This window comes from Drosophila serrata, unplaced genomic scaffold (genome assembly GCF_035046125.1).
Source record: "Drosophila serrata isolate PLE 108 unplaced genomic scaffold, ASM3504612v1 contig_240, whole genome shotgun sequence".
Classification (NCBI taxonomy): Eukaryota; Metazoa; Arthropoda; class Insecta; order Diptera; family Drosophilidae; genus Drosophila; species Drosophila serrata.
Window position 1 is genome coordinate 10,725,911 of NW_028257138.1, and position 18,271 is coordinate 10,744,181.

Below are 18,271 nucleotides of genomic sequence, written 5' to 3' on the forward strand. Positions count from 1 at the left end.
ATATTTTTTAGACAAATCAAAATGTAAAAATCTCATAACTAAGCCAAAAATGCATTAATTTAAATTCGGAAAGCAGTCCTACGTTAGTTTTTAGCAGGTTAACAAGGCTGCATACTCCATTTAAAATGTTAATTTTTGGCCGATTTTTGCTAATTTTAATGATGTAACCCCTTTCCTTTTCTTCAAAAAATGGGAATTTCCTGAAAAAACATTTTTTCGGCCAGATATAGCTAGAAAGATTCGCCTGTTGATGCTGATCAATAATTTATATGATTTCTTGGGTCGGAAATGACTCCTTCACTTAGTTTTAAGCTTCGGATTTAAGGTGCAATACCATTTTTAATCGTTATTAATTATATTTTTGTATGAATATTTTTATGACTTATCGAAATGTACAAATTTCATAACTAAGCCGAAAATGCATTAATTTTAATTCGAAAAGCGCTTGTATGTTCATTTTTACCAGCTAAATAAAACTGCCTAAGACTTATAGGTTCGGAAATGGCTCCTTCACTTAGTTTTAAGCTTCGGAGTGAAGGTGTAATACCATTTTTAATCGTTATTAAACATATTATTATATGAATATTTTTTAGACAAATCAAAATGTAAAAATCTCATAACTAAGCCAAAAATGCATTAATTTAAATTCGGAAAGCGCTTGTATATTCATTTTTACCAGCTAAATAAAACTGCCTAAGATTTATAGGGTCGAAATTGACTCCTTTACTTAGTTTTAAGCTTCGGACTAAAGGTGCAATACCATTTTTAATCGTTATTAATTATATTATTACATGAATATTTTTTGGACAAATCAAAATGTAAAAATCTCATAACTAAGCCAAAAATGCATTAATTTCAATTCGGAAAGCAGTCCTATGTCAGTTTTTAGCAGGTTAACAAGGCTGCATACTCCATTTGAAATGTTAATTTTTGGCCGATTTTTGCAAATTTTAATGATGTAACCCCTTTCCTTTTTTTCGAAAAATGGGAATTTCTTGAACAAAAATTTTTTCGGCCAGATATAGCTAGAAAGATTCGCCTGTTGATGCTGATCAATAATATATATGATTTATAGGGTCGACAATGGCTCCTTCACTTAGTTTTAAGCTTCGGAGTGAAGGTGCAATACCATTTTTAATCGTTATTAATTATATTTTTGTATGAATATTTTTATGACTTATCGAAATGTACAAATTTCATAACTAAGCCGAAAATGCATTAATTTTAATTCGAAAAGCGCTTGTATGTTCATTTTTACCAGCTAAATAAAACTGCCTAAGACTTATAGGTTCGGAAATGGCTCCTTCACTTAGTTTTAAGCTTCGGAGTGAAGGTGCAATACCATTTTTAATCGTTATTAAACATATTATTATATGAATATTTTTTGGACAAATCAAAATGTAAAAATCTCATAACTAAGCCAAAAATGCATTAATTTCAATTCGGAAAGCAGTCCTATGTCAGTTTTTAGCAGGTTAACAAGGCTGCATACTCCATTTAAAATGTTAATTTTTGGCCGATTTTTGCAAATTTTAATGATGTAACCCCTTTCCTTTTTTTCGAAAAATGGGAATTTCTTGAACAAAAATTTTTTCGGCCAGATATAGCTAGAAAGATTCGCCTGTTGATGCTGATCAATAATTTATATGATTTCTTGGGTCGGAAATGACTCCTTCACTTAGTTTTAAGCTTCGGATTTAAGGTGCAATACCATTTTTAATCGTTATTAATTATATTTTTGTATGAATATTTTTATGACTTATCGAAATGTACAAATTTCATAACTAAGCCGAAAATGCATTAATTTTAATTCGAAAAGCGCTTGTATGTTCATTTTTACCAGCTAAATAAAACTGCCTAAGACTTATAGGTTCGGAAATGGCTCCTTCACTTAGTTTTAAGCTTCGGAGTGAAGGTGCAATACCATTTTTAATCGTTATTAAACATATTATTATATGAATATTTTTTAGACAAATCAAAATGTAAAAATCTCATAACTAAGCCAAAAATGCATTAATTTAAATTCGGAAAGCGCTTGTATATTCATTTTTACCAGCTAAATAAAACTGCCTAAGATTTATAGGGTCGAAATTGACTCCTTTACTTAGTTTTAAGCTTCGGACTAAAGGTGCAATACCATTTTTAATCGTTATTAATTATATTATTACATGAATATTTTTTGGACAAATCAAAATGTAAAAATCTCATAACTAAGCCAAAAATGCATTAATTTCAATTCGGAAAGCAGTCCTATGTCAGTTTTTAGCAGGTTAACAAGGCTGCATACTCCATTTAAAATGTTAATTTTTGGCCGATTTTTGCAAATTTTAATGATGTAACCCCTTTCCTTTTTTTCGAAAAATGGGAATTTCTTGAACAAAAATTTTTTCGGCCAGATATAGCTAGAAAGATTCGCCTGTTGATGCTGATCAATAATATATATGATTTATAGGGTCGACAATGGCTCCTTCACTTAGTTTTAAGCTTCGGAGTGAAGGTGCAATACCATTTTTAATCGTTATTAAACATATTATTATATGAATATTTTTTAGACAAATCAAAATGTAAAAATCTCATAACTAAGCCAAAAATGCATTAATTTAAATTCGGAAAGCAGTCCTACGTTAGTTTTTAGCAGGTTAACAAGGCTGCATACTCCATTTAAAATGTTAATTTTTGGCCGATTTTTGCTAATTTTAATGATGTAACCCCTTTCCTTTTCTTCAAAAAATGGGAATTTCCTGAAAAAACATTTTTTCGGCCAGATATAGCTAGAAAGATTCGCCTGTTGATGCTGATCAATAATTTATATGATTTCTTGGGTCGGAAATGACTCCTTCACTTAGTTTTAAGCTTCGGATTTAAGGTGCAATACCATTTTTAATCGTTATTAATTATATTTTTGTATGAATATTTTTATGACTTATCGAAATGTACAAATTTCATAACTAAGCCGAAAATGCATTAATTTTAATTCGAAAAGCGCTTGTATGTTCATTTTTACCAGCTAAATAAAACTGCCTAAGACTTATAGGTTCGGAAATGGCTCCTTCACTTAGTTTTAAGCTTCGGAGTGAAGGTGTAATACCATTTTTAATCGTTATTAAACATATTATTATATGAATATTTTTTAGACAAATCAAAATGTAAAAATCTCATAACTAAGCCAAAAATGCATTAATTTAAATTCGGAAAGCGCTTGTATATTCATTTTTACCAGCTAAATAAAACTGCCTAAGATTTATAGGGTCGAAATTGACTCCTTTACTTAGTTTTAAGCTTCGGACTAAAGGTGCAATACCATTTTTAATCGTTATTAATTATATTATTACATGAATATTTTTTGGACAAATCAAAATGTAAAAATCTCATAACTAAGCCAAAAATGCATTAATTTCAATTCGGAAAGCAGTCCTATGTCAGTTTTTAGCAGGTTAACAAGGCTGCATACTCCATTTGAAATGTTAATTTTTGGCCGATTTTTGCTAATTTTAATGATGTAACCCCTTTCCTTTTTTTCGAAAAATGGGAATTTCTTGAACAAAAATTTTTTCGGCCAGATATAGCTAGAAAGATTCGCCTGTTGATGCTGATCAATAATATAAATGATTTATAGGGTCGAAAATGACTCCTTCACTTAGTTTTAAGCTTCGGAGTGAAGGTGCAATACCATTTTTAATCGTTATTAATTATATTTTTGTATGAATATATTTATGACATATCGAAATGTAAAAATCTTAAACCTAAGCCAAAAATGCATTAATTTTAATTCGGAAAGCGTTTGTATATTCATTTTTACCAGCTAAATAAAACTGCCTAAGATTTATAGGGTCGAAATTGACTCCTTTACTTAGTTTTAAGCTTCGGACTAAAGGTGCAATACCATTTTTAATCGTTATTAATTATATTATTACATGAATATTTTTTGGACAAATCAAAATGTAAAAATCTCATAACTAAGCCAAAAATGCATTAATTTCAATTCGGAAAGCAGTCCTATGTCAGTTTTTAGCAGGTTAACAAGGCTGCATACTCCATTTGAAATGTTAATTTTTGGCCGATTTTTGCAAATTTTAATGATGTAACCCCTTTCCTTTTTTTCGAAAAATGGGAATTTCTTGAACAAAAATTTTTTCGGCCAGATATAGCTAGAAAGATTCGCCTGTTGATGCTGATCAATAATATAAATGATTTATAGGGTCGAAAATGACTCCTTCACTTAGTTTTAAGCTTCGGAGTGAAGGTGCAATACCATTTTTAATCGTTATTAATTATATTTTTGTATGAATATATTTATGACATATCGAAATGTAAAAATCTTAAACCTAAGCCAAAAATGCATTAATTTTAATTCGGAAAGCGTTTGTATATTCATTTTTACCAGCTAAATAAAACTGCCTAAGATTTATAGGGTCGAAATTGACTCCTTTACTTAGTTTTAAGCTTCGGACTAAAGGTGCAATACCATTTTTAATCGTTATTAATTATATTATTACATGAATATTTTTTTGACAAATCAAAATGTAAAAATCTCATAAGTAAGCCAAAAATGCATTAATTTCAATTCGGAAAGCAGTCCTATGTCAGTTTTTAGCAGGTTAACAAGGCTGCATACTCCATTTAAAATGTTAATTTTTGGCCGATTTTTGCAAATTTTAATGATGTAACCCCTTTCCTTTTTTTCGAAAAATGAGAATTTCTTGAACAAAAATTTTTTCGGCCAGATATAGCTAGAAAGATTCGCCTGTTGATGCTGATCAATAATATATATGATTTATAGGGTCGACAATGGCTCCTTCACTTAGTTTTAAGCTTCGGAGTGAAGGTGCAATACCATTTTTAATCGTTATTAAACATATTATTATATGAATATTTTTTAGACAAATCAAAATGTAAAAATCTCATAACTAAGCCAAAAATGCATTAATTTAAATTCGGAAAGCAGTCCTACGTTAGTTTTTAGCAGGTTAACAAGGCTGCATACTCCATTTAAAATGTTAATTTTTGGCCGATTTTTGCTAATTTTAATGATGTAACCCCTTTCCTTTTCTTCAAAAAATGGGAATTTCCTGAAAAAAAATTTTTTCGGCCAGATATAGCTAGAAAGATTTGCCATTTGATGCTGATCAATAATATATATGATTTATAGGGTCGGAAATGACTCCTTCACTTAGTTTTAAGCTTCGGATTTAAGGTGCAATACCATTTTTAATCGTTATTAATTATATTTTTGTATGAATATTTTTATGACTTATCGAAATGTACAAATTTCATAACTAAGCCGAAAATGCATTAATTTTAATTCGAAAAGCGCTTGTATGTTCATTTTTACCAGCTAAATAAAACTGCCTAAGACTTATAGGTTCGGAAATGGCTCCTTCACTTAGTTTTAAGCTTCGGAGTGAAGGTGCAATACCATTTTTAATCGTTATTAAACATATTATTATATGAATATTTTTTAGACAAATCAAAATGTAAAAATCTCATAACTAAGCCAAAAATGCATTAATTTAAATTCGGAAAGCGCTTGTATATTCATTTTTACCAGCTAAATAAAACTGCCTAAGATTTATAGGGTCGAAATTGACTCCTTTACTTAGTTTTAAGCTTCGGACTAAAGGTGCAATACCATTTTTAATCGTTATTAATTATATTATTACATGAATATTTTTTGGACAAATCAAAATGTAAAAATCTCATAACTAAGCCAAAAATGCATTAATTTCAACTCGGAAAGCAGTCCTATGTCAGTTTTTAGAAGGTTAACAAGGCTGCATACTCCATTTAAAATGTTAATTTTTGGCCGATTTTTGCAAATTTTAATGATGTAACCCCTTTCCTTTTTTTCGAAAAATGGAAATTTCCTGAAAAAAATTTTTTCGCCAGATATAGCTAGAAAGATTCGCCCTTTGATGCTGATCAATAATATATATGATTTATAGGGTCGGAAATGAGTTCTTCACTTAGTTTTAAGCTTCGGATTGAAGGTGCAATACCATTTTCAATCGTTATTAATTATATTTTTATATGAATTTTTTTTTATGACATATCGAAATGTAAAAATCTCATTACTAAGCCGAAAATGCATTAATTTGAATTCCTATGCTAGTTTTTATTAAATTCCAAACTATCTTATCTTTCGTATTTACTTACGTTAAATAACAAAATCACTGATAACGATTAGAAACTTAATTAAGAAGATCAATGAAATAACAAGATATCTTATCTTATCCGTTTCTCCTAAATTCGGAAAGCAGTCCTACGTTAGTTTTTAGCAGGTTAACAAGGCTGCATACTCCATTTAAAATGTTAATTTTTGGCCAATTTTTGCAAATTTTAATGATGTAACCCCTTTCCTTTTTTTCGAAAAATGGAAATTTCCTGAAAAAAATTTTTTCGCCAGATATAGCTAGAAAGATTCGCCCTTTGATGCTGATCAATAATATATATGATTTATAGGGTCGGAAATGACTCCTTCACTTAGTTTTAAGCTTCGGATTGAAGGTGAAAACCATTTTTAATCGTTATTAATTATATTTTTGTATCAATATTTTTATGACTTATCGAAATGTAAAAATCTCATAACTAAGCCGAAAATTCATTAATTTTAATTTGGAAAGCGTTTTTATGTTCATTTTTACAAGCTAAATAAAACTGCCTAAGACTTATAGGGTCGAAATTGACTCCTTCACTTAGTTTTAAGCTTCGGACTGAAGGTGCAATACCATTTTTAATCGTTATTAAATATATTATTATATGAATATTTTTTAGACAAATCAAAATGTAAAAATCTCATAGCTAAGCCAAAAATGCATTAATTTTAATTCGAAAAGCAGTCCTACGTTAGTTTTTAGCAGGTTAACAAGGCTGCATACTCCATTTAAAATGTTAATTTTTGGCCGATTTTTGCTAATTTTAATGATGTAACCCCTTTCCTTTTCTTCAAAAAATGGGAATTTCCTGAAAAAAAATTTTTTCGGCCAGATATAGCTAGAAAGATTTGCCATTTGATGCTGATCGATAATATATATGATTTATAGGGTCGGAAAAGACTCCTTCACTTAGTTTTAAGCTTCGGATTGAAGGTGCAATACCATTTTTAATCGTTATTAATTATATTTTTGTATGAATATTTTTATGACTTATCGAAATATACAAATTTCATAACTAAGCCGAAAATGCATTAATTTTAATTCCTATGCTAGTTTTTATTAAATTCCAAACTATCTTATCTTTCGTATTTACTTACGTTAAATAACAAAATCACTGATAACGATTAGAAACTTAATTATGAAGATCAATGAAATAACAAGATATCTTATCTTATCCGTTTCTCCTACAGTTTTAGAAGCCTTGAATAAAAAGCATTGAGCACCCATCGACTCTCCAACTGTTGGAAACTTGTGGAACATACATACATATGTATGTGAAGTGGAGAAATCCTAAATTTCAATAATCAGCTTTATTCTCTTCAAATAAAAAATGTAGTTAAATTGTCGCAATAGTATATCATAAATTAAATACATTCAAAACACACAACTTATTTTATCAGTAAAAAAGTCAACCCTAATGCGCTCGTTGTAACGTTATATGTGTATGTATGTATGTATCTAACGCCCGCGTCGCACATACACATCCGTATTGGCGTCAGCCGGTCGAACAGCTGATTCAGGGCTCTACGACTACGACGGCCTTTGGCTTGCCATGAAGTGGAATCGTTTCGCGACGCCGACCAGAATGATTGGAAAAGCGGGGCGTTGCGGACGCTCAAGTGATTTGTTTTTGCGTGTCTGGTGAACGGAAAGTTTTCCGATTTATTTTGGCTTCTATCGCGTTGTGAAATCCTGATGCTGTACTGGATCAATTGCGTCTGCTAATTGAGTTACGCGTGTCAAGGCATCGATTTGTGCTTGCTTGTGGTGAAATTGTGATGAAATATTGGAGCTTAGGCCGCAGCAGAAGCTATAGCATACGCTAAGCACCGATCGCTTGTTTAATTATTTATGAAAACCGTCGAAAGTGCGCGACCATTTGCATAACCATGTTGCAGGCCAACAAGCTGCCGCCCAATCCGCGCCAGTCGGCAGGTATTTTATCCTCGCTAATGTTCTGGTACGCAATACATCCAATCACATGCTATAAGAACCTTAAGCGACAGCTGCCGCGTTGAGAACTGACATCCGAAGACAACTGTTATCAGACACAATATTGTTCGTAGCATAAGTAACATTGCTGACCATTGCGAAATCGATTTACATAAGACTTCTCTTTTTCCAGCTTTGCCCTGCCCATACTCTTCAAGGGCCGCAAGCAAACACTCCAGCCCACGGATCTGTACAATGCCCTGGATGAACACCGAGCAGAGAGCCTGGGCGATGAGTTCTATCGCGCCTGGGAGGACGAGGTGGCGATGTGCCGGCGAAAGGCGGACACCAAGCGGGAGCCAAGCGTCTTGCGGGTCATCGGACGTGTCTTTGGCTGGCAGCTCCTGCTCTCTGGAATTATTATCGCCGCCCTGGAGCTGGGCACTAGGTGAGTCTTCTATTTTATCAGACGATAAGAAACTGACAACTTGTAATAAATTAATTTATTAATTTTTCATTCCGTTACAGGGCCACGGTGCCGCTTCTTCTGGCTGGGCTGATATCGGAGTTTAGTGCCAATGGAAATGGCAATAGTTACCCCGCCCAGATCTATGCCGTGCTCCTGATAGCATGCATCCTGGCCAGCGTCCTTCTCACGCATCCGTATATGATGGGCATGATGGTAAGGATTGAATAATCTTAGTAGTTGCACAAACATTATTTAATCATTGTTTTGTTTTCAGCACTTGGCCATGAAGATGCGGGTGGCGGTGAGCAGTGCCATTTATCGCAAGGCTCTGCGCCTGAGCCGCACTTCCCTTGGAGATACCACCACCGGCCAGGGGGTGAACCTGCTCTCCAACGACCTGAATCGTTTCGATCGCGCCTTGATCCACTTCCATTTCCTGTGGTTGGGTCCCGTTGAGCTTCTGATTGCCGCCTACTTTCTGTACCAGCAGATCGGAGTGGCTTCCTTTTATGGGATCAGCATCCTGCTTCTGTACTTGCCACTCCAAACCTACCTTAGTCGAGTGACGTCCAAACTGCGTCTGCAAACGGCTCTGCGAACGGATCAGCGGGTGCGCATGATGAACGAGATCATATCGGGCATCCAAGTGATCAAGATGTACACTTGGGAGCGTCCGTTCGGCCGGTTAATCCAGCAGCTGCGGCGCAGCGAAATGAGCTCCATACGGCAGGTGAATCTACTGCGCGGCGTTTTGCTGTCCTTTGAGATTACCCTCGGACGCATAGCCATCTTTGTGAGCTTGCTGGGATTCGTCCTAATGGGCGGGGAACTTACCGCGGAACGGGCTTTCTGCGTCACCGCTTTCTACAACATTCTGCGTCGGACTGTGAGCAAGTTCTTTCCCAGCGGGATGTCCCAGTTTGCCGAGTTACTGGTCTCCATGCGTCGTATCAAGAATTTTATGATGCGCGACGAGGCGAACATATTGGATCTTTCCTACGAAACAGATGAGAAACCAGAGGAGGAACAACATCTGCTGTCTGGAAAAGAGAAGCACACAGTGAACGCCATTGGAAATGGCAAGGTACCAGATGTCCTAGTGGATATAAAGGATCTCAGAGCGCGCTGGAGTCAGGAGCTGCACGAGCCCGTGCTGGACAACATTAGTATGACGCTGAGACGAGGCCAACTGGTGGCCGTGATTGGACCCGTGGGCTCCGGAAAGTCCAGTCTTGTCCAGGCTATTTTAGGAGAACTGCCGCCCGAAACTGGAGGTGTCCATGTCCATGGCAGGTACTCCTATGCCTCACAGGAGCCCTGGCTTTTTAATGCATCAGTGCGTGAGAATATCCTATTCGGTTTGCCCATGGACAAGCAACGCTACCGCACCGTGCTGAAGAGATGCGCCCTGGAGCGCGACTTGGAACTACTGCAAGGCGATAGCACTGTGGTGGGCGAACGTGGAGCTTCATTATCCGGTGGTCAGCGGGCTAGGATAAGCTTGGCTCGAGCTGTATACCGCAAGGCGGATGTCTATCTGCTGGACGATCCGCTTAGCGCCGTAGACACCCATGTTGGTCGACATCTCTTCGATGAATGCATGCGCGGCTTCCTCTCCGATAAGCTGGTGGTTCTGGTGACCCACCAGTTGCAGTTCTTGGAGCATGCCGATCTTATTGTAATCATGGACAAAGGCAAGGTCTTGGCCAGTGGTACCTACGACGAAATGCTGAAGAGCGGCCAGGACTTTGCCCAGCTGCTGGCAGAAAGTACAGCAAATGGCGGTGGCGACGAAGCGGAAGAGAAGTCGCCCACCTACTCTCGTCAGAGCAGCACCCAGAGCAATGCCAGCGGTGACGGTAGCTCCTCATCGCTGGATACCCTTGTGGACAAGGATGCGAAGCAGAAGTCAAGCTCGGCGCCGGTGCAGGAGTCCCGTAGTGGCGGTAAAATTGGCTTGGCGATGTATAAGAAGTATTTTGGCGCCGGCTGCAGCATCGTGGTCTTTGCCCTGCTGGTGTTTCTGTGTGCTGGCACTCAACTCCTGGCCTCCGGGGGGGATTACTTCCTTTCCTATTGGTGGGTACTAAATTCCTTTAATGGAAGACAATATCTAATTATTATTTTTATCGCAGGGTTAAAAACAACTCGTCGTCGTCATCTGTGGACATTTACTGCTTCGCTGCCATTAATGTGGGGCTGGTCATCTGCGCCTTGTTGCGCACTCTGCTGTTCTTCAACATGACCATGCACTCCTCCACCGAGTTGCACAACACCATGTTCCAGGGCGTGTCCCGCACAGCTTTGTACTTCTTCCACACTAATCCCTCGGGTCGAATCCTCAACAGGTTCGCCATGGACTTAGGCCAGGTCGATGAGGTGCTGCCCGCCGTGATGCTGGATTGCATCCAGATCTTCCTTACACTGACTGGCATCATATGCGTGCTGTGCGTTACCAATCCTTGGTATCTATTCAACACAATCGCCATGGTGCTGGCCTTTTACTACTGGCGTGATTTCTACTTGAAGACCTCGCGGGATGTGAAGCGTTTGGAGGCTGTGGCTCGGTCGCCTATGTACTCTCACTTCAGTGCCACTCTTTCCGGACTGCCGACAATACGTGCGATGGGCGCCCAGCGGACGCTGACCCGGCAATACGACAACTACCAAGACCTCCACAGCTCCGGTTACTACACCTTCGTCTCTACCAGCAGGGCTTTTGGATATTACCTTGATCTCTTCTGCGTGGCTTATGTGATCTCGGTCATCTTAAATAGTTTCTTCAATCCACCGATAAACAATCCCGGACAGATTGGATTGGCCATCACTCAGGCGTTGGGAATGACAGGAATGGTACAATGGGGCATGCGTCAGTCCGCCGAATTGGAGAACTCGATGACTTCGGTGGAGCGAGTGCTCGAATACAAGAACCTGGAGTCCGAAGGAGACTACACCTCGTCGCCTGAGAAAGAACCGCCAAAGAGTTGGCCAGAAGAAGGTCAACTGACGGCCAAGGATTTGAGCTTAAGATATGCGCCTGATCCTGAAACAGATTGCGTGCTAAGGGACCTGAACTTCACAATTAATCCCAGAGAGAAAGTGGGCATTGTGGGACGTACGGGTGCGGGCAAATCCTCACTGATCAATGCCCTCTTCCGGCTGTCATATAACGAAGGATCAATAATCATTGACAAGAGGGACACCAATGAGATGGGACTTCACGATCTGCGTAGCAAGATTTCGATTATTCCTCAGGAACCTGTGCTCTTCTCTGGCACAATGCGCTACAATTTGGATCCCTTTGAGCAGTATCCGGATGAGAAGCTCTGGCAAGCTCTGGAAGAGGTAAAGTATAGATTAATTCCTCTGGGTTTTTTTATGTGAATTTTATATATATGTATTATTTTTACAGGTTCACCTCAAGGAGGAGATCTCGGAGTTGCCTACTGGCCTGCAGAGCAGCATTTCCGAGGGCGGAACCAACTTCAGCGTCGGTCAGCGACAATTGGTCTGCTTGGCTCGAGCCATTCTGCGCGAGAATCGCATCCTAGTAATGGATGAGGCCACGGCTAATGTAGATCCGCAAACGGATGGCCTCATCCAGGCCACTATTCGGAACAAGTTCAAGGATTGTACTGTGCTGACAATAGCCCATCGACTGCACACGATTATGGACTCCGATAAGGTGTTGGTCATGGACGCCGGACGAGTTGTAGAGTTCGGTTCGCCGTATGAGCTGTTGACGGAGTCGAGCACCAAAGTGTTCCATGGAATGGTCATGCAGACGGGAAAGGCCAGCTTCGATCATCTGCTAAAAGTGGCTCAGGATGTAAGTTTTAAAAAGAATGAATAAAAATTCTTAAGTATTTACAAGTGCATGCATGTATTTATACCAATTTTACTAATTTCAGGCCCAAAAAAAGGACATTTAAAACTGGAATTATTGGAAAATTGTAGAACCATATGGAAATCATCTAGACCAATGTTCAAAATATAAAATATTGTACTTAAAATGAAGTTAGGAATATGATACTTGTGTGCATGACAATAAACGTTTAATTTAAAACTGTTCTGTTCTATATAGTCTGTGCGGCTAGCAGTTAGAATTCCCACTTCAATGCCACGAAGTACTGATATCCATTCTAAAGCCTAGCGATTTCTAGACGCACCAATACGGCTTTCCATTTAAAAATACAAATTGATAGTACAATAAAAATAAAAAGATCAGATTATTCAAAAAATATCTTGTCAAACACAGCTTTATTGTGAATAGGCGTTTAAATTATGCCGTCTCCAGCGAGCGGATGATATCCGAATCTCCAGGATCGGTAATGGACAGCGTGCACACACGGAAGTATTTACCGCAGGCAGTTCCGAGCTCGATGTTGGTGCCGCTGTAGTGCTGGACCTCAGTCTTGGCCAACATGGCGTAGTACTCAATCTCAGACTTCCTGCAATTGACAAAAAATAATTATGTTAGCAATTTGACTTTAGTATTGAAGCGCTACCATAAGTCATTTGATTTGTGTCATCAGAAAGAGTCTCTAGTAATAAAAAGGATTCGTCAAGGCATTCGGAATCAAATTATCATCACGACACGTGCTACACTAACAACGTACAGTACAGCACGACGAGTTCTTACCCCCAAGCATCCATCGTCGTTGCCGGAACCATGTGGAAGTGCAGGTAGCAAAGAGTGCGTCGTGTCTGAGGTACACTCCCTGGTAGCTGCTGCTTGCGCTGGCCGAGATTGATTGTACTACTCCATAGTTTCCATCAACTCTTTATGGGAATCATACTTCTCAGTCAGCTTTAAGCAAGACTCCATATGGTTCCAGCAAAAACGGCATCTTGGGCGCAATGGAAATCTACTTCTCAGTAGCACAACGAGCTCACCTCAAAGCGGGCGTGTTGCTGGCGATGAGCACCAGTTTGGCCTTGCCCTGGCGCAGGGTCTTCAGGGTCTGCTTGTAGCCCAGGCAGTACTTGCCGGATTTCATCACCAGCGCGAGACGGGCGTTGGTGCTCTCCAGAGCCTTCTTTTGCTTCTTGGGGGCAACCATGATGATAGCTTTAGGCAGTAACTACGAAAGCGAACACTTTAATTAAGTAATGTCGGAGGATTGCACAAAAAACACACCCACCTTCGACGGCTGAAAAAATTGAAAAGACCGAAAGGGAACCGGAAACACGTGAGCAGTGTGACCAGTCCAGCTCACTTATTTTAAAATGGAAAATGGAAAACCTTATGAATCTTGTTGAACTATCGAAATATGTCTTAATTTAAGAAGGGAGAAGAAAAGGAGAATTAAGTTTTCTATTTATTTCTTTTTCTATACAAAAATAGATTTAAAATAAATAAATACTAGAAGGGTCAAATGCTCAAGTACAATGAATTAAGTAAAATTACATCGGCTCTGTGTTTAATACATGTAAAATATATAATTCTGATAATGCACACCGTGTACAAGGTTGCCAGATAGTCTAGTGACATTGAGAGTTATAAATAATCGTCAATTTACACAACTTTCGCGCGAAATTAAAAAAATTAAACTGCAAAAATTATGCGGATTTATAATTCAAGCATAGGATCATGGGTTAGATTGTGCAATCGATCAAAGTTTTATAATCTTTATATATGACGATTTTTATTGCAATTCGAAGTATGTACATATGTCTTTTAAAATTTATTAGTTTCTCGGCCTGTAGCAAACCTAAAGTATGTGAGTTCTAGGTATAATAAATCGTTATTTTTTAGATGTACGTTTTATGGGTAAATCCAAATTTTTTAGCTATTATAAGTAAGCCAATAATGCTGGATTGTTTTTATGTACTAGTTTTTATAAGGCTAACAAATACTGGGTTTTAAAAATGAAACAATTTAATTTTTTGGTCAAATTTTGACGATTTTAACGATGATTTTAACCCATTATATTTTTTTTTAATTTCGAAATTGAAAATGTTTATTTTCGCCCGGATATGGCTAGGTTGACTCGCCTGTTGATGCTGATCAAGAATATATGATTTATAGGGTCGCACACGACTCCTTCACTGCGTTTTGAATTTCTGACTAAAATTATATATAATACTCTGCAAGAGTAAGCAATAAATTCCTAGAAAACATACATTAAGAGCTTGCTGATAATAAATAACCTCTGTGGACCCAACTTCTCTTTGGAAAATTGCTTTAAGAAATATGGTTGGTGGGTAGGGAGTTCGCTAAAAATAAAACCTTAATGAATCATTTTTTTATAAAAATATATATATTTAATTGGAATGAATATTGAATTAATTGTTCTAAGAAATCGTCAAGAAAACGTTCAGCTTGACAATAACACAGAAGCTATGTACATAAAGATCACTCTTAATTTTCCCTATAATTTTCAACATAAAGCTTGTTTTGATTGTCGGATCGCTTAGTCTTAGCATGATGAAGTTACTAGTAAGTCGCGAATAAAATGTAAAATAAATTGAATAAATAACTAAGAGGTTTCTTTGGTTCCCACAGATTGTACTACTCACTGGTCTGGTCACCGTCTTGGCTGCCACTCAATCCTATACCCCAGATTACCAAGCTAGTCGACGCGAGTGCCGATGGATTAATACGAAATTTGAGTGTGTATATCACAATTGTACCATTTCGATTGATGACAAACAAACGTGCACCACCAGGGTAGGCCCACCACCTGCTGATATAGATCAGGAACGTTTGGCACGTCGTACAAGAAAACGCCATTGCAGGTGGAACGGTGACAAACTGATATGCACCATCGAACGTTGCGCTTTTTATCCCAATGGCTTAAGGAATTGCTCTACGACAACTATATAAATTAATATTTGTTTCCAAATAAAATTATTGAAAATTATAGAATATTTGTTCTTAATATCAAGAATAATATATATGTGGTAGTAGCAACCAGGGAGCGAATCTTATGAATATAATCTTTTAGGGGTCTTTCCTATTTAGTTAGATCATTAAATCAATGATAATATTTCAACATTAATGCAAGACTCTGGGAAACAATTCTCTTTAATAAGACCCAAAATATTTTTTAATATTTTTCAATACATTCTTTTCTTTTTACCGCCTTGAATTTGTTCGTTATAATTCAGTACTTTATACTACTTTATTCAAGACATCTGTAATTGTTTATTAGGCTTGGGTATTAAAGCATTCGTGAATTTGTGTGTGTGGAAAAAACCCTGCAGGCCTTGGATAGCGTTCTGTCAAGCTTTTACGTCGAATTATTGAATAAATAGTTCCGCACGGCGAAGGGGTCGACAGCGTCAAATGAATTATACTACGCTAAAGGGCGAGGAAGCCAGCGTTAGTCCGGACCCAGATCCGGCTCTGCAGCCGTGCCCGGAGCCACAGCCGGAGCCATAGCCTAGTTGGAGTCAGAGTCAGACGCAGGCCGGCACGTGACACCCCACATGGCCCACAGTCATAAAGTTCTGCCAGTATTCGTCCTGAGCTCATCATCGGCTTCGTAGCGTGCGTGCGCACTTGACTCGACTCGATTCCAGACAATCTGTGGCCTAGCCCGGCTTATAAATGATGCACAGTGGTGCGGTGGGAGGATGATGGCAGTATGCCGATGGGTGTTGGATTTTGAGGGTGTTAGGGGTGTTGTTGGAGTGGAGTGAACTCTCGTCAGTTCGGGACTTCAGCACTTCGATTGTCGGGCTGTAATTCAACGCCATTTACGTGATTCTCATTCCGCTGTCGTCGCCAGTCGTCGTCGCCGCATGCTGCCAGAAATGATTGCTTCCCCGCATCACCATCATCGCATTGCGGGTGGTGGCGCCTCGTCTGGCTGCCCCGCCCATTTTACCCGCCGATGTCCTCCCCTGCGACGCGTGCTGCAGCACGGATAACGTCCAACCTTTGACACGGACCCCGGAAACTCTTCTGCTGCCAGCCAGGCAGGCAAACTGTGACTGACAGGCCAGCGTGTCCTTGCCAATAGCCGAGGGAAGGATTCGCCGGAATCGCGGTGCAGAAATAAGTGGATGTTGCAAATAGAGTTCGAACTGCTGGGTTGATTGGTTAGCCACTTTTTCCTGGAAGATAAAAGTCTTAATTAGTGGATTGAGGTAAGGTAAGTCTTATTAGGTATCTAAGAATTATATTCGGGTTTCGACCTAGTAGGTCCCATTTATCCGAAAAATGTCATTAGCACTCAGTAAGATGCCCCACAACAAACTGGATTAAAATCTAATTTCTCTAAATTTGTCCTTGTCTCCCACTTTTGGTTCCACCTTATTCTCAACAGCAAAGATGGGATCGTATCCTGTGCAGGCAACGTTCGATCGACTGGCCCAACTCCCGGGCGTGCTGGCCGCCATCCTGATCGACGGAAAAGGGTTACCAGTGCGATCTACCTTGAACGACACGGACACCATGAGGTATGCCAACAAGATGCAGCCTCTGGTGACGATGGCACGCAGCATGGTCCAGGAAATGGAGCCAACGGATCAACTCACCTATGTGAGGCTGCGTACTCGAAAGCAGGAGGTGATGGTGGCCACTGAAAACCAGCACACGATCATCATCATCCAGGACAACAAGGTGCTTGACGAGTCCCGGCGGAACAGTATCGCCCAGCAACAGAGAGCGTCCATGTCTAAGAAATAAGGAGCTAAGGAGAGAAAAGGAGAGGTACAACGCAGTGCGCAGTGCAGCACGTCATGCGGGCCGCATAAAAAAAAGGACATAAACATGCCGCGCCAGCGTAGGGCTCCCCGGAGAAGTCCTTGCACGGACGAGCTCACAAATCCCAAGCACTGAACTTAAATCGTGGACCGAGCAGAGGATTCGCAACCCAAAAGCTCGCCCAAAATAAAATCCACAACCGAGCGGGGCAAATTGTGTGTGTTTACTCTGACCCAAAGGAGTAGTGGATTTTGACATGAAGTTGGGAAAAAGGGATCCTTGGATTTGGCATTGTTTTCTTGAAATTAATAGTAGGTTGAAGGACTTTCAATAGTATAGCTTTCTTTCAGTTAATTAAGCAGGATTATATTTTGCTACAGTAATTTATATTTAAAGGTTCATATATAACGGTTTACCTATTATTTTAAAGGATATTTACAGATAAAAATAGTTACATGTAATGATATATCCTCTCAATAAGTATTATTCCCATATTAGTTAACTATTTTTAGCAATTCCATTTACCCAAAACTCTGATTGATTTACTACATCTTGGCGTAAGTTTTATTTAAAGTTAACTAGAGACCTCTTTTCCAAAAAAAGGCGCACTTCCTAATTACATGTAATTATTTAATATGATCCGCAAGGGTATTTCCCAGACCTGGTATTTATAAAATCCGTAGGTATTGTACACATCTTCCCCCTTGGTTTTTTTTTTCTGCGTTCGTTTCGATTGCTGGCAACAACCGGCTGCCGTCACGCCATCAAGCATTCATGCCAGCAACAACACCAACAGCAGGAACAAGGACCCGCAGAGCAGCCTGTCGCCTGCACACTTACACACTCACCCACACACACACACACACACACACTCGTGTTTCAGTCCAACACTCCCACTGCCACATCCACACCCAGAGCACGGAGCACCGCCACTCCATTCCAGAACGCGCCAAGCTTTACACGCCTCCGCACGCGTCACGCGAAAGCACGAAACCAATTTAAGCACCCACATTCTCTCACCCAATTAGTCGCGCACAGCTCAGGCTCACCCTCCCACCCCCA

The 18,271-nt window shown here is 38.9% G+C and overlaps 3 protein-coding genes and 1 long non-coding RNA gene across 10 annotated transcripts; 3 read left to right on the forward strand and 1 right to left on the reverse strand.

Annotated features, from left to right (window-relative positions):
• The first annotated feature begins 7,628 nt into the window (after window positions 1-7,628).
• On the forward strand, window positions 7,629-12,619 carry LOC110183751 (putative multidrug resistance-associated protein lethal(2)03659). 6 transcript variants are annotated; one of them, XM_086831424.1, is made up of 7 exons: window positions 7,629-8,087; window positions 8,278-8,532; window positions 8,613-8,766; window positions 8,828-10,632; window positions 10,689-11,898; window positions 11,966-12,382; window positions 12,465-12,619. In XM_086831424.1, the coding sequence occupies exons 2-7, from the start codon at window positions 8,411-8,413 to the stop codon at window positions 12,483-12,485; spliced, it is 3,729 nt and encodes a 1,242-aa protein (XP_086687550.1). In that variant the 5' UTR covers window positions 7,629-8,087; window positions 8,278-8,410; the 3' UTR covers window positions 12,486-12,619. The 6 variants fall into 6 exon arrangements, with proteins under 6 accessions (XP_086687550.1, XP_086687548.1, XP_086687549.1 ...); XM_086831423.1 differs by having other exon boundaries at window positions 7,633-8,210; XM_020952107.2 differs by having other exon boundaries at window positions 7,658-8,112.
• A 163-nt stretch (window positions 12,620-12,782) lies between these two features.
• On the reverse strand, window positions 12,783-13,722 carry RpL30 (ribosomal protein L30). Of its 2 annotated transcripts, none has more exons than XM_020952108.2 (2): window positions 13,450-13,722; window positions 12,783-13,004 (listed from the first exon to the last, which is right to left on the reverse strand). In XM_020952108.2, the coding sequence occupies exons 1-2, from the start codon at window positions 13,614-13,616 to the stop codon at window positions 12,836-12,838; spliced, it is 336 nt and encodes a 111-aa protein (XP_020807767.1). In that variant the 5' UTR covers window positions 13,617-13,722; the 3' UTR covers window positions 12,783-12,835. The 2 variants fall into 2 exon arrangements, with proteins under 2 accessions (XP_020807767.1, XP_086687551.1); XM_086831425.1 differs by having other exon boundaries at window positions 13,196-13,638.
• Window positions 13,723-14,916: 1,194 nt separating this feature from the next.
• On the forward strand, window positions 14,917-15,382 carry LOC147644059 (uncharacterized). The gene is made up of 3 exons (XR_015271274.1): window positions 14,917-14,995; window positions 15,062-15,168; window positions 15,226-15,382. It is a non-coding gene; the product is annotated as an uncharacterized LOC147644059 (long non-coding RNA).
• A 1,327-nt stretch (window positions 15,383-16,709) lies between these two features.
• robl37BC (dynein light chain roadblock robl37BC) lies at window positions 16,710-17,422 on the forward strand. The gene has a single exon (XM_020952139.2). It carries the CDS (start codon window positions 16,835-16,837, stop codon window positions 17,189-17,191), a length of 357 nt encoding a protein of 118 aa, XP_020807798.1. The 5' UTR covers window positions 16,710-16,834; the 3' UTR covers window positions 17,192-17,422.
• The last annotated feature ends 849 nt before the right edge of the window (window positions 17,423-18,271 follow it).